The 22601-nt window shown below is 60.3% G+C and overlaps 2 protein-coding genes across 3 annotated transcripts; one reads left to right on the top strand and one right to left on the bottom strand.

The window, feature by feature from the left end:
- The first annotated feature begins 1832 nt into the window (after positions 1–1832).
- INPPL1 (inositol polyphosphate phosphatase like 1) lies at positions 1833–16036 on the top strand. Of its 2 annotated transcripts, XM_045555540.1 has the most exons (28): positions 1833–2247; positions 4934–4997; positions 5086–5236; positions 5422–5542; positions 5785–5925; positions 6165–6258; positions 6365–6454; positions 6634–6732; positions 6838–6988; positions 7079–7185; positions 7537–7639; positions 7723–7919; positions 8217–8334; positions 9227–9323; positions 9564–9702; positions 9813–9912; positions 10012–10100; positions 10378–10459; positions 10591–10680; positions 11183–11296; positions 11436–11524; positions 12008–12095; positions 12188–12343; positions 12587–12665; positions 12768–12905; positions 14032–14704; positions 14967–15100; positions 15204–16036. In XM_045555540.1, the coding sequence occupies exons 1-28, from the start codon at positions 2051–2053 to the stop codon at positions 15292–15294; spliced, it is 3792 nt and encodes a 1263-aa protein (XP_045411496.1). In that variant the 5' UTR covers positions 1833–2050; the 3' UTR covers positions 15295–16036. The 2 variants fall into 2 exon arrangements, with proteins under 2 accessions (XP_045411496.1, XP_045411497.1); XM_045555541.1 differs by lacking the exon at positions 14967–15100 and having other exon boundaries at positions 1853–2247.
- Positions 15998–20684, bottom strand: PHOX2A (paired like homeobox 2A). The gene is made up of 3 exons (XM_045555542.1): positions 20290–20684; positions 18047–18234; positions 15998–17126 (listed from the first exon to the last, which is right to left on the bottom strand). Exons 1-3 carry the CDS (start codon positions 20504–20506, stop codon positions 16677–16679), a joined length of 855 nt encoding a protein of 284 aa, XP_045411498.1. The 5' UTR covers positions 20507–20684; the 3' UTR covers positions 15998–16676.
- Between the last annotated feature and the right edge of the window lie 1917 nt (positions 20685–22601).

The raw sequence follows: 22601 nt of genomic DNA, 5'->3' as shown, positions 1-22601 counted from the left end.
GGTTCCCAGCAGGCTCTGGAGGCACGGGTGGGTGGGTGAGTGGATCTCCCAGTTATTCTATTTATCTAGTGGGGAAGGCCTCACAGAGCCCCCTCTCCAAATCCCAGGCTTTGTTCCAGCTGGGTTAAGCCAATGCACGTGTGAAACAGAGGAAGGAGCTCCTCGGCTCTGCCACGGACTCCACCAACAGGTTCAATTTAGCAAAGTGAAAGTTCTCGCCCAGGTTAAAGGGATCCTCCTACAGCGGCCCAGGAGTTGGCGGCAGCGGGCGCGGGGCTGGAGGCCTGCGCCTTTAAGGAGCCAGGGGGCGGAGGGGCGGGGCAGGAAGAGGACTCCCGGGAGACGCCGCCACCGGCTAGGTCTTTTTTTGGGAGGGGGTGGGCCAGACCCTTCCGTGGGCTCCTCCCTCTTCGCGGCGGCCGCGTCCCCGTCCGCCCACAGCGGGAGGGGGGAGGGAGGGGGGAGGGCGGGGGGCGTCGGAGTGCGCCGCGCCGCGGGAGCGCCCCGCTCGGCGTCCGGCCCAGGGAGGCGCAAGTTTGTTGACTTGGAGGGAGTAGCTGGGGCGGGGGCGGGTGCTAATAATACCCGTTCGTTCCGCAGCCGCGCTTTACAGTTTACACAGCTGTCACTTTCCTTACTCCTTAATTAATAATAAAAATAGCCGCCGTTCGGGAGAGCCGGCTGGGTGCCAGGCCCTGTGCCGGGCGCTTTACAAGCACAGCGGCACGGAGCCTGCCTTCGTAACATTATCCCCATTTTACAGAGCGGGAAGCCGAGGCTCAGAGAGGCGCTGGGACCTGCCCGAGGTCGCTCGGCGGGTCAGCGGCTCCGGGACCGCGACGCGGGGCAGGCCGAGGCGGGGCGCGGGTGCTACCCCGGCCTCCCCGGGGAGCCGCGGGGGCGGGGCGGCGGGCGGGGCGGAAGGCGGGGGCTGCGGCGGCGGCGGCGGATGGCCATCTTAAGTGGCCGCCGAGAGTCCAGGGCCGCTTCCCCGGGGAAGGGGGCGCCGGAGCAGCCCCGGAGGTGGGGGTCTGCATGCGGCGGCCAGGGCTCTGAGGAGAGGCTGGGAACCGGGGGATTTGAGGGAACTTTCTTCTGGATGGGCAAGGGGGAGCCTCCTCGTCTCGGACTGCTGAACCCCTCAAGGCCCCGGCCTGCGAGTGAAGGGGGTGGTGCCAGGGAACTTGGCCGAGAGGGGGAAGGGCTCTGCCGGGCTGGGAGGGACTGCCGGGGACTGTACGTGAGGGGCTTCAGGACACTGGACCTCGTCTGCTGTGTGTGGGAGGTCGGAACTCCATGGAGGGGATCCCCCCGTGGGATTTGTCAGGGAACAGACCCGGTGAAGTTGGGGGTTCAGATCTAAGAGGGGGTGGATTTCACCGTAGTTGGGGGTCCTGCCCGCTTGGATGGAGGGGAGAGGAGTCGGGGGAGGTCCATCTGGATCCTTCCCAGGTTTGGGGAAGCCCGATCCAAAGAGGCTGTACGGGGGCCGAGTGGAAAGTGTGGAATAAGACCTTTCTGGGAGCTAGGGGTCATATCATTGAGAGTATTGAAGAGGGCTGGATTCTGCAGGGGGGCGCCGGGACCCCGAAGAGTTGGGGCGCAGTATGGGGGGACTTGGGGATTGGATCTCTTCGGGTTGGTGGTGGGGGCAGGATCATTGTGGGGTTTGAAGGTGCCCGGCCCTGCGGGAATGTGGGGCATCATCCCCGCGGGAAGAGGCTGGGGGCGGGGGCGGTCTGGGCCGTGGGCCGAGCGGCGGGGGAGGGGGCCAGCCGCCAGGCGCAGCGCTGCGCTCCTGCCCCTCCCCCGCCACCTCTGAACAAACTTTTCTTTCTCTTCAAGTTGAGGCCGGCGCTGCAGGCGGCGGCGGCTGCGCGGCGAACCAGGCGGCCTGCACGGCGGAGCGCGGAGCCGCGATTCCCGGCTCTGTCCAGCCCGCGGATCCTCAGGCCCGGGTCTCGGGCCGGGCCCCAGCGTCAGCCCCGAGCGTCCCGGGGCCGATGGCGTGGGGCGGCGGGTGCGGGCGGCGCTGAGCCCTGCGCGGGCCATGGCCTCGGCGTGCGGGGCGCCGGCCCCGGGGGCAGCTGGGCTCGGGGTCGCGCTGGGCAGCCCGGCCCCCGCCTGGTACCACCGTGACCTGAGCCGTGCTGCCGCGGAGGAGCTGCTGGCCCGGGCTGGCCGCGATGGCAGCTTCCTGGTCCGAGACAGTGAGAGCGTGGCGGGGGCCTTCGCACTCTGCGTCCTGTGAGTGCAGCGGGCATGGGGGAGCGGGGACGCGGCTGGGAGTTCAGTGAGTGGGGAAGGCCCGGGTTGGGGTGACTGCCGGTGAGACACCAGCCCCGCCTCCAGAGTAGGGGCCTTGGCTTTATCCTGGGGCTGAGGAAGGATGCAGGGGGGCACTTCCTTCCTGCTGTGTGTCTGGGGGCACTTTCAGGGGCCTTGAGGGCAGAGGATGTGGGGTTCTGCAGCCCAGGGTGGCGGTGATGGGGGCAAATGCAGGCAGATCCCCTCAGGCATGCTCCAGGTAGAAAGGATGCAAGGGTGAGGATGTGCATCCCCCGTGCCTGCAGTTCTGTTTGTGTAGGGATTGAGTGTCTGAGTGGTGAGTAGGGGCTGGAGTTGGGGCAGAGGGACTGATGGGGTGTGTGAGGAGGGCTGCTTTCTGTGCTCTTGGGTTCTGGTAGTGGCTGGGTGGTTGGTAAGAGGAAGGCTTGGGAAGGCAGGGGTGAGGCTGTACGGGACCATACCATTATGTCACAAATCAATAAGTGAGTTGAGTGTGGCTTGACTCTGGGCTTGAGCCCTGGTTATCTGGCTCCTTTAGCCCTGAGCTATGAATGCTGAGAGTAGAGCTAGGCTTGGCACTTCCCTGAGTAGGCTGGGTCCTGTGGCTGTACCTGTCACCAGTGTGTGGTAGTGGTGTTGGGGTGAGTTAGCACTCTCAGTTTTGCAGTCTTCACGCTGACCTGTCCCCCTGCCTTGCAGTCTGACTTTGAGTGGGCTTCTTTGGGCCTCTGGAGTGGGCAGTAGTGGGTGGGAGTCTGCACGCGGCTGCTGTGTTTAGATATGGTTATGTTCTTCCCTACCCCTGTGAGCTCCCTCCCAAGCCCCTCGGCCTCTGTCTCCTCCTTTCCCCTTTGTTCTCCTGACATCTTTGGGGAGTGCATTGTCCTAGACCAGGGGAGACATTTTTGATTGTCATAACTAGGATGGTGCTGTTGGCATCTAGTAGGTAGAAGCCAGGAGTGCTGCTATACGTTCTCCAGTGCACAGGACAGTCCCCATAACAAAGAAGTATGCAGTCCAACATGTCAGTAGTACAGAGGTTGAGAAACCCTGGCCTAGGCAGTTGACCTGCTGCGAAAGGGGCCCTATAAGTCTCAGCTGATGCCTCAAGTCTGAGGCCCAGTAGAGGGAGACGGATGCAGGACAGCACAGGCACATGAATATCCTGGGAGCCCTGCCTCCCAGCCCCCTAATTAGGGAGGGGAAGGAGGCAGGTGCTGGGTCAGCTGCTGAGTGGGAGGGGGACAGCTGGGGCCTGTGTCTGGGTGAGGAGCATTATTGTCCCAGGAGGGGGAGAATTCTGGCTCCATTGCCTAGTGAGGTTATGAATGGGATGAGGGATCTATCTATATGTGGGGGCTTCAGCTTTGCATCTCAGGAGTCTGGGAGTAAGGAGCAGAAATAGGCCATTTCTTATATTTGCCAAGCAAACACATACTTGCTTACCTGTGCACACCCGCATGCACATGGATAGCATTCAAGACACACCCCTGCCCCGACAGGCACTGGCAATCTGACCAGCAGGCGGGGATATGGGGCCTCGCCTCTGCCGTGGTTTAAACTCCCAGCTCTGCTTTTTACTTGCTCCGTGACCTTAAGCAAATCACTTTTCTTCTTTGAGCCTCAGTTTCTTCAGCTGGGGAATGGGGATAATAATAATATCTGCTTCAAAACGTGAGAATTACATGCGATATATAGATGCTGATTGCCCAGCTTGTCACAGAGACAGAATTCAGTAAATAGTATGCTATTGTTGTTATATACACAGACCCATAGTTCACAGACTAACGTGCCAGTCACACACAGATATCTACCCGCATAAGCAGCAGGAGAGCCCCTGAAAGGAGCTTACTTAAGGGGAGGGGATGGCCCTGTGGCCAAGGTGTGGAGTCTCCTCAAATAGGCATTTGGTCCTCTTTGGTAGCACCACCCCCTTCCTACCCAACACACTCAGGCCTGGGTGACTCTTTGGGGAGGTGCACCTTCCATCCCCCACCAAGCCTGCGCCTGGCTCAGCTGTCACCTGCTCAGCTGTTGCTGCCGTCTGTCAGCACCCTTGGCTTGGGGCTTCTAGAGGCCCAGGTCTCCCATGGGGGCCCCTTTGGGTCATCCCAATTTCCTGGTGTCTGGGGAAGGGGGGAAAGCCTAGGGTGATGCACCCACACTCCCCAGCAAAACTGTCCCGTACACACCCAACTCCAGCAGAGCCAGACGCTAATGTAAACACAGGAGGTGCACACGCACGTTAGTGCATTGCCCGTGTGTGCAAACAGAGGCTAACCAGGCTTCTGAGGACTCCTACTCTGGCGGGGGGCCCAGACTGGTACCACAGCCCAGAGGGGCTGTTTAGACAGCTGTGGAGGCCACAAAAGAGCTGCCTGTTGCTTCCCGGGCCCTGTGGTGGGTGTGGAGTCTATGTAGGTTTTGGGGGGCGGGTGTTCTGGTCATTCCTGCTCTTGCTGGCAACACTAGGACGGTGGAAGTGGACTGGCCCCATCATTAACCCTGTGTAGCCTGGGAAAGTGATTTTAGGAAACCAAGCTGAGGAGGCTGGGGGATTGAACCAGGTGGCAGGAGGAGGGGGTGCTTTGGGGCTTAGACACCAGCCTGGGGGTGACAGATTCCGATCCTTCCTTGCCATCAGGTATCAGAAGCATGTGCACACATACCGAATTCTGCCTGATGGAGAAGACTTCTTGGCTGTGCAGGTAGGAGGGTGGGCCCCTGACCCTGACCTTGACCCAGTTTAGGGCACCCCTGCTGGCTGACCCTTCCTCCCACACTTGCTGCCCACAGACCTCACAGGGTGTGCCAGTGCGCCGCTTCCAGACCCTGGGCGAGCTCATCGGCTTATACACCCAGCCCAACCAGGGCCTCGTGTGCGCCCTGCTGCTGCCTGTAGAGGGGGAGCGAGAGCCAGACCTGCCAGACGACCGCGATGCCTCAGGTACTGCTCCCTGCAGAGTGCAGATCCCTTGCTTGTTGCTGCCCTGACTACCTGCCTCTTCCTGTCCCCCACTTCCCAATCCCTTTACCCCTTTCCATGGAAGTCACTGACAGCCATGCCATGCCCCCCTGCTCCCCTGAGGGCAGGAGGCCAAAACTGCTGCCCCACTGACCTGCTCTCCACAGATGGGGAGGATGAGAAACCCCCACTGCCTCCACGCTCTGGCTCCACCAGCATTTCTGCCCCAGCGAGGCCCAGCAGCCCCCCGCCAGCCTCTGAGACTCCTACAACTCCAGCAGCTGAGAGGTGAGACCCCACCCTCTCCACTGAGCAGGAAGTCCCTTTGTCCTCGCAGAACCGTTTCCCTACCAAAGATGGGGAGATCTTCTAAGCCCCCCACAGGGACCCTTATCCCATCTCAGCCAAGAGGCAGATACCCTGAACCATCCAGTTCTGACTGCCACTAGTATTGTCCCTTCGAGGGGTGGGGTGAGGGTCCTGGCACAGGTTAGCAGGACCTCCACTGACCTCTTAACCCCTCCCTGAAGTGCTCCCAATGGGCTGAGCACCGTCTCACACGAGTACCTGAAGGGTAGCTACGGGCTGGACCTGGAGGCTGTGCGGGGCGGAGCCAGCAACCTGCCCCACCTCACCCGCACCCTCGCCACCTCCTGCCGGAGGCTGCACAGGTATCTGAGACATCCACCCCCAGGCACTGTACCCTTGCCTCTGACCTGTTCTTACCCACTCGCTTGCGGCACAGATGCCCTGACCTCTGACCCTGACCAGTAAACTCGCCATTGCCTCCTGATTTTCCTCACCTGTCCCCTTGTATCCTTGTGGTGAAGACAGAGACTATACATTCAGCACCCCCTTCCCTATACTTAGGTCAGGGTGGGGAGTTCTTCTGACCTGCTGTCTCCCCTAGTGAGGTAGATAAGGTCCTGTCAGGCCTGGAGATCCTGTCCAAGGTATTTGACCAGCAGAGCTCGCCCATGGTGACCCGCCTATTGCAGCAGCAGGTGCGACTGTGGGGAGCCCTCTGGGAGGTGGGTTCATTGTCTGGGGCTGGGCGGGAGGCTCCTACTTAGGGGACTCATGTGCAGACCTCATTCTTTCTGCCCCTAGAACCTGCCACAGACTGGGGAGCAGGAACTAGAGAGCCTGGTGCTGAAGCTGTCAGTGCTAAAGGACTTCCTCTCTGGCATCCAGAAGAAGGTGGCCTGACTCCTGACCTCTGACCCCTGACCCCCCCCACTTGCTGACCACTGTCACTGGCCTAGGACTGATCTCAACCCTGAAGCTACAGCTTAACATTGACCCCAACACCAGCCATGCCCCCACTGCCCCAGCCCTCAACATGTCCCCTGACTGCACCCTGCCCTTGCCCCCTCCAGGCCCTGAAGGCCCTACAGGACATGAGCTCCACCGCACCCCCGGCTCCACTGCAGCCATCCATACGTAAGGCCAAGACCATCCCTGTGCAGGCCTTTGAGGTACGTGGCAGGTGGGGCCTCAAGGGCCACAGGGACATTGGAGGTAAAGGAGGTGCTGCCTGCCCCAAGGTCTCGTCAGCAGCCTTCCCACCTCCCGGCCTGCAGGTGAAGCTGGATGTGACCCTAGGTGACCTGACCAAGATTGGCAAGTCACAGAAGTTCACGCTGAGCGTGGACGTGGAGGGTGGGCGGCTGGTGCTGCTGCGGAGACAGCGGGACTCTCAGGAGGACTGGACAACCTTCACGCATGACCGCAGTGAGCCGGGGCTAGACCTGGGAGGGGTGGGCAGGGCGGAGCCCCCAGCCGAGGGGCACAGGCCTGTGTGACCCGTCCTCCATGCCCTAGTCCGCCAGCTCATCAAGTCCCAGCGTGTCCAGAACAAGCTGGGCGTCGTGTTTGAGAAGGAGAAGGACCGGACCCAGCGCAAGGACTTCATCTTCGTCAGTGCGCGGGTGAGTGGCAGGCTGGGCCAGGCCACTGGGGGCTACAGGGGCCCCTAGGTGGGTGTGTCCCATTGCACAGGAAGAGAGGGAACATATGATATAGGCATGTCATTCCTCCTGGTGGGGTGGGTCTGGCAGGGTAGAGAATGTGTTGAGAATGGGTGGCCTGAGCATGGATTCAAATATTCATTCGATGAACATTTACCAGCGCCCTTTACATGCTTGAACAGTGGGTAGACGGTAGTGAACCCATCAGGCACGACCCTCCCCTCGTGGTACTTGCCATCTAGCAGGGTATCTCTGGGGGGGTGGGGAGGGTTCCTGGCTGCCTACCTGCCCCTGACTGGCTGCTGTCCCCAGAAGCGGGAGGCCTTCTGCCAGCTGCTGCAGCTCATGAAGAACAAGCATTCTAAGCAGGACGAGCCCGACATGATCTCTGTCTTCATAGGCACCTGGAACATGGGTCAGGCCCGGGCTGGGGCTGGGTGGGAGAGAGGGATGGCCCCAGGGCCTGAGCCTGACACCCCCGTTCCCCTTCACCTCCAGGAAGTGTGCCGCCTCCGAAAAATGTGACATCCTGGTTCACATCCAAGGGTCTGGGGAAGACCCTGGACGAGGTCACTGTGACCATACCCCATGACATCTATGTCTTTGGGACCCAGGAGAACTCAGTGGGCGACCGTGAGTGGCTGGACCTGCTGCGCGGGGGCCTCAAGGAGCTCACGGATCTGGATTACCGTCCGGTGAGAGGGGTCATCTTGTCCAGTCCCCGGTCCTCACACACTACCCTCAAACTATCCTGTTTGACTTCATAGGCGACCCTGGCTTGGCTGGCATTCCCTCTGGTCCCTAAGCATATTCTCTGAGAGATCTACCCTGGGTCCTTCATGCCATGGGAGGGACTGTTTCTCTCTGGTCCCTTGGAAAGAGGGGTAGCAGACCTTACCCTGTGGTGGCCAGAGCAGTCTATACCGTAGGCCAGGGGCGAATGCAGACAGTGGGTGCCCCAGGGCAGGGGTGACCCCACACCTTCTACCCAGATTGCCATGCAGTCACTGTGGAACATCAAGGTGGCTGTGCTGGTCAAGCCAGAGCACGAGAACCGCATCAGCCATGTCAGTACGTCCAGTGTGAAGACTGGCATTGCCAACACCCTGGGTAAGCAGGGTGGGCTGTGGAGGGTGGTAGGATCCCTGTGTCTGTGTCTCCTGCTTCCTCTCCAGCCCTGGAGCTTCCCCTTTTAGGTGGTCTCAGCCTCCCCATATATAGGGCACTCTGAACTTTGAAAAGCATATTCAGGGCCAAGCGCAGTGGCTCACGCCTGTAATCCTAGCACTCTGGGAGGCCGAGGTGGGTGGATCGCTTGAGCTCAGGAGTTCGAGACCAGCCTGAGCAAGAGCAAGACCCCATCTCTACTAAAATCAGAAAAAATTAGGTGTGGTGGCAAGTGCCTATAATCCCAGCTACTTCGGAGGCTGAGGCGGGAGGATCACTTGAGCCAGGAGTTTGAGGTTGCTAGGCTGACACCGTGGCACCCCAACCCCGGGCAACAGATCGGGACTCTGTTTCAAAAAAAAGAAAATCGTATTCATATTCTAAATCTCTTCTAGCCCTACCAGGAAGGCAAGGCTAGGACACTTACCCCTTTTTATAGATGATAAAACTCAAACCAGAGTGGTTGAGTGACCTGTCCAAGGCCACACTGCAAGTAAGAGGTGGAGCCAGGCCCAGTGCCCAGGCTACTGGGCTTGCTCCCCCAGACAGCTCAGGATCTGCAGGGCCTTTCAGTTTCACCTGTGGGATCTCCTGTGACCTCCAGGGACACTGCTCACACACACCAGCAAACTCAGGCCATCCAGACAGACCATGTGTGCCCCATGGGGTCCCCAGGGAAGGTGTGGGTGTGTGTTCAGAGGCCTGCCTGCCTCATAGCATCTGGGCATGGGGGTGGGGGGGAGGATCCTCTCTCTGCTGCTTTGAGGGGCAGAGGAGAAGAGTCGGGAGTCCTCTGAGGGTGACCCAGGCCTTCCTCTCTTGCTCGCCCTGACAGGGAACAAGGGAGCTGTGGGCGTCTCCTTCATGTTCAATGGCACCTCATTTGGCTTTGTGAATTGTCATCTCACCTCGGGAAATGAGAAGACCGCTCGGTGAGGGGTCGCCTTCCCAGTGGTCTCTTCACACCCATCCCCTGTGCAACTGAGGCCTGTTCCTTCTCCCATGTCGCAGTGCACGGCCCTCCTACGTCCCTGTCCCCATAGAGCCCCTTCTCCTCCCCTATCCCCACTCAGACCCTCTGTCTGTTCCTGACCCTGACCCCAGAGACTTCTTACATGTCCACTTATGCCTGACTCCTGACCCTGGGGACCTATCCCCACCCCTCACCATAGGCGGAACCAGAACTACCTGGACATTCTGCGGCTGCTCTCGCTGGGCGACCGGCAGCTCAGTGCCTTTGACATCTCCCTGCGCTTCACTCACCTCTTCTGGTTTGGGGACCTCAACTACCGCCTGGACATGGATATCCAGGTGTGAGCAGGGCCCTGCTGGTGGCTGAAGGGAGGCTGGGGGCCAGAAGGGCTATCACCCTGGCTCTGGCGCAGGAGGAACGTCTCCATCCCGTGTGTCCCCCACCTCAGGAGATCCTGAACTACATCAGTAGGAAGGAGTTTGAGCCCCTGCTCAGGGTGGACCAGCTCAACTTGGAGCGGGAGAAGCACAAGGTCTTCCTTCGATTCAGTGAGTGTGGGCCTGGCAGGTGGTCTCTGAGGGCTAGGGGGCTTGCGGCATCTCTGGGTTTCAGGACCCTGAGCCCCACCTGTCCCCTGCTTTCCTTAGGTGAGGAGGAGATCTCCTTCCCACCCACCTACCGCTATGAGCGGGGTTCCCGGGACACATATGCCTGGCACAAGCAGAAGCCAACTGGGGTGAGCCAAGAAAGACATAGGCCTTGGGGGCCCCCAGGCCTGCAGTGAATCAGGAGTGGTGGGAGGTCAAGGGTCTGGGCCTCTCCAGTTGCTACTCCAGCCTCCGTGGCCCCTCTGAGGCCTTTGGGTGATCCTGGTGTTGTGAGGATCCCAGGAAGGAGGTGGGTGCTGGGGCCCAGTGTAACAGAAGTGTGGGGACACCCCTGTTCTGGGGTGGGGCCCGTGCCTAGCAGTCCCCAGCTGTCTCCTCTGACTATGCTGCCAACCCCTGCCCCAGGTCCGGACCAACGTGCCTTCATGGTGTGACCGGATTCTGTGGAAATCCTACCCTGAAACTCACATCATCTGTAATTCCTATGGTGAGAGGCTCCTGGGCAGGGTGATGGGAGATCCCAGGTGGTCACTGTCCAGACGCTGCCCTAACTTTGGGAGGCGGGAGCAGAGAGTAGGGATGTTCCTTCTGAGCCCCCATTTCTATCCCCCCGCCCAGGTTGCACTGATGACATCGTCACCAGCGACCACTCCCCTGTATTTGGGACATTTGAGGTTGGAGTTACCTCTCAGTTCATCTCCAAGAAAGGTGACAGTCCTGGATGTTCTTGTGGATGTGGCATACATCTGGGTGGGCCCCGGTGGTGGCCTAAGGATGTGCATAGGTTTGATTCTGCATAAGTGTCTGTGTGTGTTTGCGTGTGTGTACACGTGAGTGCAGGAGTGTTTCTGAAAATGTGTGTGAGGTTGTCTGAGCACCTGGGCTGTCACGAGAGGCATGTGCCCCCAAGTGTGTGTGTAGATGCATGAGTGTACACATACCTGTCTGTGTCTGCCTGGGGCCACATGCATGCCACTGCGTGTGCCTGGAGGGGTGGCAGGGTGTTGGGGGTTAAGCCCATATGCATTCTGGTCCCCAGCTGCCGCCTCTGGGGTTTTCATCCTGGGGTTGTCTCTTTGCTCTGGTTCAGCACCTCCTGGCCTTGCCTCCTGCTCTGCCACAGCCCCAGGGCTGGGCCTTTCTGTCCTGTTCCTCCTGTGATCCTCTCGTGCCCTCTTAGCCCTCCTATCTGCCCTCTTCGCATACTCAGGGCTCTCAAAGACTTCGGACCAGGCCTACATTGAGTTTGAGAGCATCGAGGCCATTGTGAAGACAGCCAGCCGCACCAAGTTCTTCATTGAGTTCTACTCCACCTGCCTGGAGGGTCAGAGGCGGGGCCCAGGGCTGGGTGTGGGCCAAGGGCGGTGGGAGGGCAGGAGGTGTCCAGAGCAGTCAGCCCCCTACTTTTGGGAGGGGAGGCCCGGAGGTGGTACTCAGTTGGGTGTCCCCTGTCCCTACTCCAGAGTATAAGAAGAGCTTCGAGAATGATGCACAGAGCAGTGACAACATCAACTTCCTCAAAGTGCAGTGGTCTTCCCGCCAGCTGCCCACGGTGAGGCTGTGGGCAGGGCCTGCGCCTGTGGGTGAGGGCGCGGAGAGGTCCCCAGAAGAGCATGTTGAGCTTGCCTGGGCGGGAGGGTGGGGCCGGCAGAGCTTCTGCGCATGCGTGAGTGCACATATGTGTTTGGCTGGGCACGAGTGAGGATAAGGGCATTTGCTTTGTTTGGGAGTGCAGAACCACGTTGCAGTTTGTTCATTCACTCATTCAGCAAATACCTCTTGAGTCTTTGCTAAATGTCAGGTTCTGTTTTGGCCACTGGGGACACAGAAAATTAATTAGTTACAGTGATGCTAAGTGCTAAAGGCCCATGCACGGCTGTGCCTTCTACATTAAGGGTTTGGGATCCTTAAGAGTTGAGTGTGAGTGAGCCCACATGACTCAAGGGTAGGGGGTAAGCGCTGTCAGGGCAGCATGTAGGAGGGGTAAGGGGTAGGGGTTGGGCTTTGCTCCTCACTGGGCCTCTCCCCTTCCCAGCTCAAGCCAATTCTGGCTGACATCGAGTACCTGCAGGACCAGCACCTCCTGCTCACAGTCAAGTCCATGGATGGCTACGAATCCTATGGTGAGGGGTGAGGGGAGTCGAGGGGTACAGGAAGCCAGGTAGGGTCCTAGAATGGCTTGGCAACTTCCTGGTCTGTCCCATCTGCTCCTCAGGGGAGTGTGTGGTTGCACTTAAGTCCATGATTGGCAGCACAGCCCAGCAGTTCCTGACCTTCCTGTCCCACCGAGGCGAGGAGACAGGCAACATCCGTGGCTCCATGAAGGTGCGGGTGCCCACGGAGCGCTTGGGCACCCGTGAGCGGCTCTACGGTGGGGGCTACGTTACGAGGGGTGTGGGGCATGAGATGGGGTGGTGTGGACAGGTCTAGGAGGGGAGGACTCAGGGGTGCGGCATGTTGGAATCCCTGGGCTACTTGGAGGGTCTGCAGCCACAGCTGGGGGTGGGCCTGCCCAGAGGAGTAGCTGGGAAGGGGCTGGCAGGCCCAGTGGGTGTCTGTGGGGTCCAGGAGCACAAGTCCCCTCTGAGTGTCCCTTCCCCACCCCACCCCCCAGAGTGGATCAGCATTGACAAGGATGAGGCAGGAGCAAAGAGCAAAGCCCCCTCTGTGTCCCGAGGCAGCCAAGAGCCCAGGTTAGTTGGGGCTGTGTTGGATGTCACATGAAGGGGTCCCTGGGAGGTTTTAGTCAGCCCCACTTCATCCTTCATCTCTGCTCTCCTGTGCACCCCTGGCAGGTCAGGGAGCCGTAAGCCAGCCTCCACAGAGGCCTCCTGCCCACTGTCCAAGTTATTCGAAGAACCAGAGAAACCGCCACCAACTGGGAGGCCCCCAGCCCCACCCCGAGCACCCCGGGAGGAGCCCTTGACCCCCAGGTGAGAGGCGGAACCTGCTGTCCCCCAACTCCAGCTTTATCCACTACCAGGCTTGGCTCTCAGGGCCAGCCTGGGGAGCATCTGCTGTTTGGGTGCTCTGCCGCCCCGTGGATGGAGGTGCCGTGGCCCTATGCCTGTGGCCACTCTGGCCAGCCAGGCCTCTGTTAGGTGTGGCTCTCTGAGTCAAAGGGAGAAGTCAGCCTTTCCTCTCAATTCTGCCTTTAAAAGTGGAATTAGAAATTGTTTTTAAAACTGTTCCCTCCGTGTAAACAGACCTAGCTTGAGCCTTCTGTCTGGAAGAGGCATGTGGCTTGGTACAGGATTTCCCAAGGTGCGTTCTGTGGAACTCTATCCTACAAGAGGCCCTGCTAGAAATGGTTTGTGGTCAGATGAGTTTGGGAAACGCTTCTTGCTAGATTCTTTTCTTAGCTATTCCCAGTGCACATTAACATTAGCAAAAGCTCTGAGCATGTGGACAGGAAGGAAACCTCTTTTCAACTCTGTATAATATAGTTTCCCCAAACTTAATGGGCCAGGAAACATTTTTTCCATGTAGTGACTGTTAACGTCCTGGGGGACTAGTGTTCTGCGTGCCACACTTTGGGAAAGTGAGGCTTGCTTTCGAATTATCCAATTGTCACTTGAACTTAAGAACTCCTAGGTACAATTTAGTGCTTTTTCACTCATCTTCAGCTGTTATCAGCTACCTGGCTTTTATCCCCAGGCTTGAGTAAAACCAACCTGAGTCCCTGAGTTCGATTCCTCAGTAGATCAACCTTGGCTGCCTCGAGAGGCTAAGTCTGGCTGGCTGCTCTCTTTGGAGGCTGTATGTGCCCTGTCTTCTGGCACCTCTGTTCTCAGAGTTACAAAGTTATAAAAGATTTGAGAATCTTAAGTGAGGCAAGAGAGTTTAGGGTTATTCATTCAAAGCCTCCTTTTTCCTAACTTTACAGATGAGGAAACCAAGGGTGGGAGAGGGCAAATGATGTGTTCAAGGTCACGTGAAAAGTCTAGGACCAGGGGCCCTTGTCTCTTCTGACTCCTGTCCAGTTTTCCCTCCACTCTGCCCATTGCCTTTGCCTTGGGTTTCCGGGTCCTGACTTAGTTACCCTGCTCCCAAACCCAGGTTGAAGCCAGAGGGGGCTCCTGAACCGGAAGGGGTGGCACCCCCCCCACCCAAGAACAGCTTCAATAACCCTGCCTACTACGTCCTTGAAGGGGTCCCACACCAGCTGCTGCCCCCGGAGCCACCCTCACCTGCCAGGGCCCCTGTGCCACCTGCCACCAAGAACAAAGTGGCCATCACAGTGCCCGCTCCACAGCTTGGGCGCCACCAGCCCCCTCGTGTGGGAGAGGGGAGTTCATCAGATGAGGAGTCTGGGGGCACACTCCCCCCTCCAGACTTTCCACCCCCACCACTGCCAGACTCAGCCATCTTCCTACCCCCCAGCCTGGATCCTTTGCCAGGGCCAATGGTCCGGGGCCGCAGTGGGGGTGAGGCTCGAGGCCCACCACCTCCCAAGGCCCATCCAAGGCCCCCACTGCCCCCCAGCCCTTCACCCACCAGCACCTTCCTGGGAGAAGTAGCCGGTGGAGATGACCGGTCCTGCTCAGTGCTGCAGATGGCCAAGACCCTGAGCGAGGTGGATTATGCTCCTGCGGGGCCCGGACGCTCAGCACTCCTCCCAAGCCCCCTGGAGCTGCAGCCACCCCGGGGACTGCCCTCGGACTATGGCCGGCCCCTCAGCTTCCCTCCGCCCCGCATCCGAGAGAGCATTCAGGAGGACCTGGCGGAGGAGGTGTGTGGACTAGCGGTGGCTGGCTGCGTGTGCCCGAGGAGTGTGCCTGCTCATGGCCTGCGCTAGCTTTTCATTCCACCACTCGGCATTCACTGGTGTTCCCTCTGCCTTGACGTGGGCACTGGGGAGTTGGGGGCGGGGGGACACATGAATCGGCCCCAGTCGTTGCCTCCCTTCCCCAGAGAGCAGGCGGTAGAATGTGTCTGTCAGCAGGTGTTGGGGGGGGCACCTTAGTGCTCCCTCTGACATGCCGTTTCCTCAGGCTCCGTGCCCGCAGGGCGGGCGGGCCGGCGGGCTGGGCGAGGCGGGCATGGGTGCCTGGCTGCGGGCCATCGGCTTGGAGCGCTATGAGGAGGGCCTGGTGCACAATGGCTGGGACGACCTGGAGTTTCTCAGGTGGGGCGGGCCCGGAGGCGGAGGGGTGGGCCAGGAGCCGGGGCCGGGGCTAGGAGCCCTCAGGAATCCCCAGCTCTTCTCTTAGCCTCTTTTATTCCCACAGTGACATCACCGAGGAGGACCTGGAGGAAGCTGGGGTGCAGGACCCGGCTCACAAGCGCCTCCTTCTGGACACCTTGCAGCTTAGCAAGTGATCTCGGAGGCACCTCAAAGCTGCGACGAACTCAGCGCCTCTCCCCACCCTCGGAAGGCCCAGCTATCGCCCCAGGGTTGGAAAGTTCTAAGGGGCGGGGCAGTCCCTCTCTGCCTATTTATTGGGGATCTGCCTTCCCCACTGCCCAATTACTTGGAATGCCCTAATGAGAGTATCCTGCCCCGCCCCTTTAAGGGCCACGGCTGCGGAGGTCAGTTGCCATGGTTACCAAGGACCCTGGTTACTCTGGTGCTGTTCTCCTTTTCTGGACACCCCCCCCAGCCCCAAGGGTGTCCGTGGGGGTCCAGCTGGGTACGTCTGGGCCCCCACTTTCAGCGCTGTTTTTGCTGCCCTCTGCAGGGCCTGAACTACAGGGGAGGAGTTCTGCTAGGACCTCCCGAAACCCCCACTGAGGGGTGTCCGTCCGGAAATGAAGGAATAGCCCTAGGACCGGGCTGGGGTTTATTTAAGCTTTTCTGTGTGGGTTTGGGGAGGGAGGGCATCTTAATATTATTGGGATCGTTGGGTGGGCAGAATATTGGCCATAAAGTGCCAGTTTGCTTAGTTCTTACGGTCTCCTGGTCTATACTGCCCTGCACTGGGGATGCAGCGGCCGGGGGTCGGGGTTCCTTGTTGTAACGGGGACAGGGTTCTTGCAGGCAGCCTATCCCCACCTTGGGCACTCAGAAGGGTTGCCGGTGTGATGTCTTCAATAAATTAAGTTTTATTTGGATTGAGCAAAACTTACCTCAATAAATTACAAGTTTTCAGAGAAAAGGAACACAAAAACAGGAAAAAGAAAACAACTCTGTCCCATTCCCCGGGCAGCCCCACCACTCCTCTAACAGGTTCACCCTCTGTGCCAGAGGGCTAGGGATGGGAGGGGACGCGCAAGGGATGAGTTGGCGGGGGCATCCTTCAGGCCACTGACAATCCTAGCGACGACCAGCCTTTGCACGGGGTGGGGACGGTGTGGATGGGCCCAAGGGGTGGAGCAGCGGGTACTCATGGTCACCAAGGTAAGCAGTGACCCAGCCAGCTGTAGAGCCAGGGTAGGAGGCCACGCCACTCCTTGGGGATCTCACGTTTGGGCACTGTTAGGGACAAGTGATATTTGATCCCGGATCCAAAGAAGGCCAGGCTAGAAGAGGGCTCTCGGCTCTCCTGGAGGAAAGTACTCCACTCTACTGGGTGGGAGTGGGTGAGGACGAGAGTGGCCCTAATTTGGTCTTCAAAGCTGGGGAGGGGACAACTAGGGGTCACTGTGGGCAGTGGGGGCGGATGGGACTTCCAGACTGGCGGCCGGGAACAGGAGGGACTGTCAGGTCCTGGAGGGGCTGGGACGTCTCTGGGGCAAGGCTCAGAGCCTCCAGAGGCCGGCGGCTAGAAGAGATTGGTTTTCAGGGCGGGGCCGGGCTTCCGGTGAAAGGAGGACAGAACCCCAGAGAAAGGCCCGGGCCCGGGCTCCGCCGGCTGCCAGGCCTTAAGTAGTTCGGCTGTGCCCGCGCCGGGCCCGCCACCCCCACCTCCCGCCACGCCAGCCCACAACGCGCCCTTGAGCGGCTGTGCTCCGGGACCCGGCCCGGGGCCGGAGCCCAGGGCTGCAGGCAGCGGGCTGGGGCTCAGGCGCGGGCTGGCCAGGCCGGGCGCGGGTGGCGGCGGCAGCGATGCGGTGCTGTCGGGCGTGGGGCTGCACGTGGACTCCTTGGAGTCGTCGTCCTCGGACGAGCAGCGCGCCTCGCCCTTTTTGGCGCCCGCCGCGCCTGCCGCGCCCTTGGCGCTGGCCGCGCGCTCCTGTTTGCGGAACTTGGCCCGGCGGTTCTGGAACCAGACCTGCGGGCACAGGGACCAGTCAGTCCCGACCAGCGTCAGAGAACGCACGGGGTCAGTCCGGGGCCGCAAGGCGCGGGTGAGACCTCCGTCTGGGAAGAACCAGCCCGGATTATTACTGGTTCGAGTGGCCCGCGGCCTTCCCAGCGTCAGCCCCTCGTTCCCCAGACCCCCAGCCTATTGCCCTACAGCGCTCTCCTCTCCTCCACTGGCCCCTTCCTCCAGATCCCAACGTTCTTGCCCTTGGGATCCAGTCGCCCCCGGATCCCGGCATTCTTGGTCTCCTGGAGGGAACTCTCCTCACCCTAAGCCCTGCCCCCAATCTCCTCTTTTAGGAAGCTCGGGACTTCCCGCCTGGAGCGTCCCAGGGCGGTGGAGAGGGAGTTAGGGCGCCAGGGAAATCTTTTGTCCAAGGCCTCCAGTCAAGGCGGGCCAGCTGAACATCTGTACGCGGATTTGCACAGATAAACAACAGAGTCCGCCCGGGCCCTGCGCCTGCCCCACGCTCAGGCTGCCCAGCCTCAGGGTTTTCACAGCTGCAGCCTGGGGAGGGGACCCGAAGGTGCTGACTGGCCTGCTCCCACTCCTCCACGCTTGGTCCTGAGGTCACGTGGGGCTTCCCCTCTACCAATTCCACCTCTATCCTGGCTTCTGAATGTCCTGCCGTAGGAGGGAGACCTGAAATCCGGGAATCGAGGGGCAGGTATCATGAAGCTAAACAGATCTCCGGAGGGCTTCCAAGTCCTGGCTCCGCTGCCTCCTCTGGCTGCCCAACCATCCCCGTATTGTGCCCTGGCCCCTGGCCCTTCATCCCCGCCTCCAGGCTGCAGTTGCCTGTGTCCGCTCCCCAGATGTCGCGCACTAACCTTCCACATCCCCTTCCATGCGCACACACTTTCTTACACACACGTGCATACACGCACCTGCACGCGAGCCTCAGTGAGGTCGATCTTGAGCGCCAGTTCCTCGCGCGTGTAAATGTCGGGGTAGTGGGTCTCGGCGAAGACGCGCTCCAGCTCCTTGAGCTGCGCGCTCGTGAACGTGGTGCGGATGCGCCGCTGCTTGCGCTTCTCATGCAGGCCCGACGGCTCCGGGAAGAACTTGTAGGGCACTACGGGTGTGTGCAGGAGGGTGGGGAGAATGAGAGGCCAAGCTCAGCCCGTTGCTTTCTGCTCCAAGGGAATCGCGCACCACCCACGTCCCTAGCCTGGTCCCTCGGCTTGGTCCTCGAAACCTAGGGCCAAGCGTCCTCTGTATTGCTCCAGGGAGCCGACAGGGATAAAGCCGGACCGGACCAGGATCTGGGAGACCTGGGGCCCAAGAGCCGCAGCGAGGAAACCAGAATCCGATCCTTCAGCCAAGGACCCCTCCACTCCGCCATGTTCCCTCCACCTCCCCCCATTCCACCCTCCCTTCCGACACTCCCGGTGTGTCTGTCTCTCAGCGCGCCTGCCCGCCGGACTCCAGGTCCTGCTCCGTCCACCCTAGCCCTGGATGTCTGTCAGGTCTCAACAGCGTTGCGCGTCTCCCCACCAGCTAGTCGTGGTCCTGGCTCTGCGACGGAGACTCTCCTGCCGGCTCTACTTTCAGCTCTGTCACCGGCTCTCTCCTGTACAGATTTGGCCCCTCTACCCGCCCATCTCTCTCCTTCCCAGGCCTCATTTCCTCAGCTCGGTCTCACGTCCCTGGTCCCCATTTTCCTCCAGGTGTCCTCTCTCCTCTTCCTCATTTTCCTCCATCTGAATCTCTCTTCAACTTTCCCCTTCTGGGCGACTCCTCTTTGTGCCCATTGAGAAGGGTTCATATTTCTCCCCACTCAAGTTCCTCCATCTTCTCTGCCCCTCTTCTCCCTGTGTCCTATCTCCCCCAAAGCCAGTCCCCGCCCCTATTCTCTTCCTATCCCCGGCCCAGTCTCCACTGCCCCAAAGACAGTGTTGCGGACACCATCTCCCCATCCCTATCTCTAACCCCAGTTTAGGTCTTTATATTCTCCAGGGGTCCCCAGTCTCCACCTTTGTCCCCTCTCTTCATGTCCCCACATCCCCTAATCCTTGTCTCCAACACCCCATTCCTATCCCCATCTTTCTCATTTCTATTTTGGAGCTTCCTTGGTCCTCATCACCTGATTCTTATCTCTATCTCCCCCACCTTGGGTCTCTATTTCTCCCAGGGTCTCCAGGCTTCCCATCTCTGCTCCCATCTCTCTGTACCTTGAACCCATTTGCCTGGTCTCAGAACCCTGTATCCCATCTCCTCATTTCCAGTCCCCATCTCCCCAATCCCTATCCTCACCCAGCCCAGGGTGCCCAGTCTGCCAACCCTGTTCCAGTCTCTGGCCTCATCCTCCAAATCCAGGGACTTATCCCTCCCACCCCAGGCCCCAGTCCTCTACTTGAGTCCGGGGTGGTCTTCCCAAGAGAGAAGGAGATAAGGAGTTGGGTGGGGCAGGCTGGGACTCTAATCTGAAAGATGGGGATGACTGAAGAGGCTCAGTGAGGTTGAGGGTTTGGACAGGGACTTGGATCAAAGAGCTCGGGGGCAGGACTGGGGGACTTTAGCTGGGAGAGTCTACAGGGGAATGGGGAGATGAAAGTGGCTTAACGACCCGGGCCTCCTTTTTTGCGGGCTACGGAAACTGGTTTTGGTGGCACAGAGGGTTTGGGCCCAAGCGGAATGGGTCCAAGATAGGGCGGGAGGGGCCTAATGGCGCCAGGGCTCTAGGAAGGTTCCCATCTGGGGCAGCGCAGCCGCCTGCAGGGGTCCTTGCTAGGGGTTACGAATCGCCAGGGACAGGGGCGATAAGGATGGGGGTCTGACTGGACTGAGCCTGGCGTCTCTTTCAAGGATACAGGGTTTGGAGAGGTTTGGTAGTCAGTCTTTGCAGGTGGGGCGGGGAGGGCCTAGTGAAGGGCCCGGGGCTGGGCCAGGGATCTAGTGCCTTGGCCCAAAGGGCACGGAATGGAGATTTGGCAGCGCGAGAGAGGAACGCGAGGGATGAGAGGGTACGGGTCATCCCTGCTGAGGGGAATCCCTTGTATTACTGGGGATCTCTCGGGTGTTGGAGGGTCTGGCCAGGGCAGAGTGGGGGACAGTCGCATTCACTTGCCGAGTGGGGTCGGGGGTTCTGCAGGATTTGGAGGGAGGGTTGGGCCAGGGCTGCGCTCACCTGCCGAGTAGGGCGCGGGCTGGTGGTCGCGTAGGGCGCCAAGCGCGCAGTTGGAGGAGCCGAGCGCGGGGCAGGGCGGCCCTGCCGCGGGGAAGGCGGGCCGCAGGGGGCTGTATTGGAAGCCTCCAGGCTGGCTGCAGGCGCCGAAGTCGCCGTAGGCGGACGCCTCCATGGCAGCCACGCACGAGTCGTACGAATTGAGGTAGGAGTAGTCCATCGGCCCGGGGGGCGGGGGCGGGGGCCGGGCCGGGCCGGGTCGGGGTCGGGGTCCGGGTCCGGGTGGAGGTCGGGATGGAGGTTCTAGCGCCAGGCACCGAGGACCCGAGGCCGGCTCTGAGCGCCTGAGAGTCCGCCCGCCCCGTCGCGGCCGCACTCTGCCCGGGTGCAACGCAAGTGCAGCCCGGCCGGGCCCGCGCGCCTTTTAACGCGCAAGACCCCGTGGAGGGGGCGGGGCGGGGCGAGCTCCACGGGGGCGGGGCCTGGGCGGCCCAGACCCCGCCCCCAGCCACCGCGACCCCCGCCCCAAAGGGTCCCTGCCGCCCTCTTAGGGCTCTCGAGGTGCAGGGCGGGGATGCGCAGGACCCCATCCCCAGAGTCCCCATCTTGTCCCAATCCGGACCAGACCTTCCGTCCCTACACATCGTGCGAGGCAGGAGGGTCCCGACCCCTTTCCCGGGCCTCCCCACCTGCGGCCCCGCAGAAGGGAGGGAAGGCAGGCCCGGCGGCGCTCGTGTGAACAAGTTAATTCAATTTGCCCGGATAACCGAGTTATTCCTATTCGGCCCCTCAGCCCCGCCCCCAGCGAGGTCCCATCCCGGCGGAGACCGCGGAGACTGCGGAGGCGGCGCAGGAAGGGGGATGGAGACGAGGACAGGGAAGAGATGGAGCCTGGGACGGGGCAGGGAGGGGACGTGGATACAGAGAGGAGACACGGAGAGGAGGGAACAGAAACAGTGATGGAGACAGGGACAAGAGAGACACAGGTACAGAGATGGAGACAGGGATGAAACATGCACAACAGAAAGACGGGTGGAGACGGGGACAAGGCAGAGATAGAGGAGAGGAGGTTAAGAGAGACAGAAAAGATGGGGACAGAGGGGCGCGGAGGAAAAGAGTGAGACAGGCGTGGAGACAGAGAGGGGGTCGGGATGAGACGTGGACTGCAACAGGGATTGCGACCGAGACTGCGAGAGAGATGCGACAGACACAGAGGAACAGTCTCAGAGGGACATGGCCAGGGACAGTCACAACGGAGGGGCAGAGGCGAGGGGGAGAGAAAGAGCCTCTGAGAGCCGAGGCCCGCGAGCCGGAGCGCACAGGGCGCCGAGGGACTGTGAAGGGGGCGCTGCGGGGCGGCCCGCGCGGGGCTGCTGAAGGGGAAGGTCGCCGAGCCCAGGTCCCGCTCTCCCGACTTGTCCTGAAGGCCGCACGACCTGCGCTTCAGGGCCAGGCCTGCCTCTCCCCTCCCTCAGTTCCCTCAGAGTCCTCCTCCCCGCCGGGCCGGGTGTGACTCTGGGCACAGTATCCGTGTGATGGATGTCAGGAAGGGGGAGTAACACAGTGACCCCTTTGCTCTTCTTCAGTTTCTCACCCCTCTCCTCCAGAGGCTCCTCTCTTCTCCAGGAAAACCACCTAGGCTCAGTCTGCACCTGGCAAGACAAGTCCCTGCACGGATTCGGTCACCGGCTCTCCATTCTGTGGGACAACAGGACACACTGGGACTCCTCACCAGGAGAAGGGAACAGACAGCTCCTCCGCAGCTGCCGCGCACCCGAGGCGGAGTGGGCAGCTCCCCGCCCTGCCCGGCCTTCGCCACCGGCACCTCGGCGGGTCCCGCCGATGGGGAGTCTGGGACCCAAGGAGAAGCCAGGGGAGGGCCTGTCTTTGTTACCAGCCAGTCCTTGAGGGTGGAGAGAAGGACTCCTGGAATTCCTCTTCCCTAAGTGTGTGCGCACAGGCGAGGCACGCCCCTCCCCAGGTAATCCCCGTTCCCGGCCATTCATTCTGTGCTTGGCACGGGGACGCCCACCCCCAATTTCTGCAACTACTCCCTGCCAGGGGGGGTGCTTTGAGGCATTTTCTCAAAATACCTTTTTCTAAAAAATTTTTTATTGTAGTAAAATACACATAATGTAAAATGTACCACCTTAACCATTTTAAGCGTACAGTTCAGTGATATTAAATACACTTATAATGTTGTGCAACTGTCACCACCACCCATCTCTGTCTTTTTCCCTTGTAAAATCAAACCTCTGTGCCCATTAAATAACAACTGCCCATTCCCCCTCTTCCCAGCCCTTAGCCACCATCAT

This window comes from Lemur catta, chromosome 7 (genome assembly GCF_020740605.2).
Source record: "Lemur catta isolate mLemCat1 chromosome 7, mLemCat1.pri, whole genome shotgun sequence".
Lineage (NCBI taxonomy): Eukaryota > Metazoa > Chordata > Mammalia > Primates > Lemuridae > Lemur > Lemur catta.
Note: the sequence above shows the minus strand (reverse complement) of the source record. Positions and strands in the feature narration are given on the sequence as shown.

What these genes read in the sequence shown, in the direction of transcription:
- INPPL1 (XM_045555540.1), top strand. Translation starts at nt 2,051, where the DNA reads ATGGCCTCGGCGTGCGGGGCGCCGGCCCCGGGGGCAGCTGGGCTCGGG. An exon ending in TGGCATTGCCAACACCCTGG is followed by an intron (nt 8,335 to 9,226) that starts GTAAGCAGGGTG and finishes TCGCCCTGACAG; the next exon opens with GGAACAAGGGAGCTGTGGGC. An exon ending in CTTCCCGCCAGCTGCCCACG is followed by an intron (nt 11,525 to 12,007) that starts GTGAGGCTGTGG and finishes TCCCCTTCCCAG; the next exon opens with CTCAAGCCAATTCTGGCTGA.
- PHOX2A (XM_045555542.1), bottom strand. Translation starts at nt 20,506, where the DNA reads ATGGACTACTCCTACCTCAATTCGTACGACTCGTGCGTGGCTGCCATG. An exon ending in GCCCGCGCCCTACTCGGCAG is followed by an intron (nt 18,235 to 20,289) that starts GTGAGCGCAGCC and finishes ACACACCCGTAG; the next exon opens with TGCCCTACAAGTTCTTCCCG. An exon ending in TCACTGAGGCTCGCGTGCAG is followed by an intron (nt 17,127 to 18,046) that starts GTGCGTGTATGC and finishes CTGTGCCCGCAG; the next exon opens with GTCTGGTTCCAGAACCGCCG.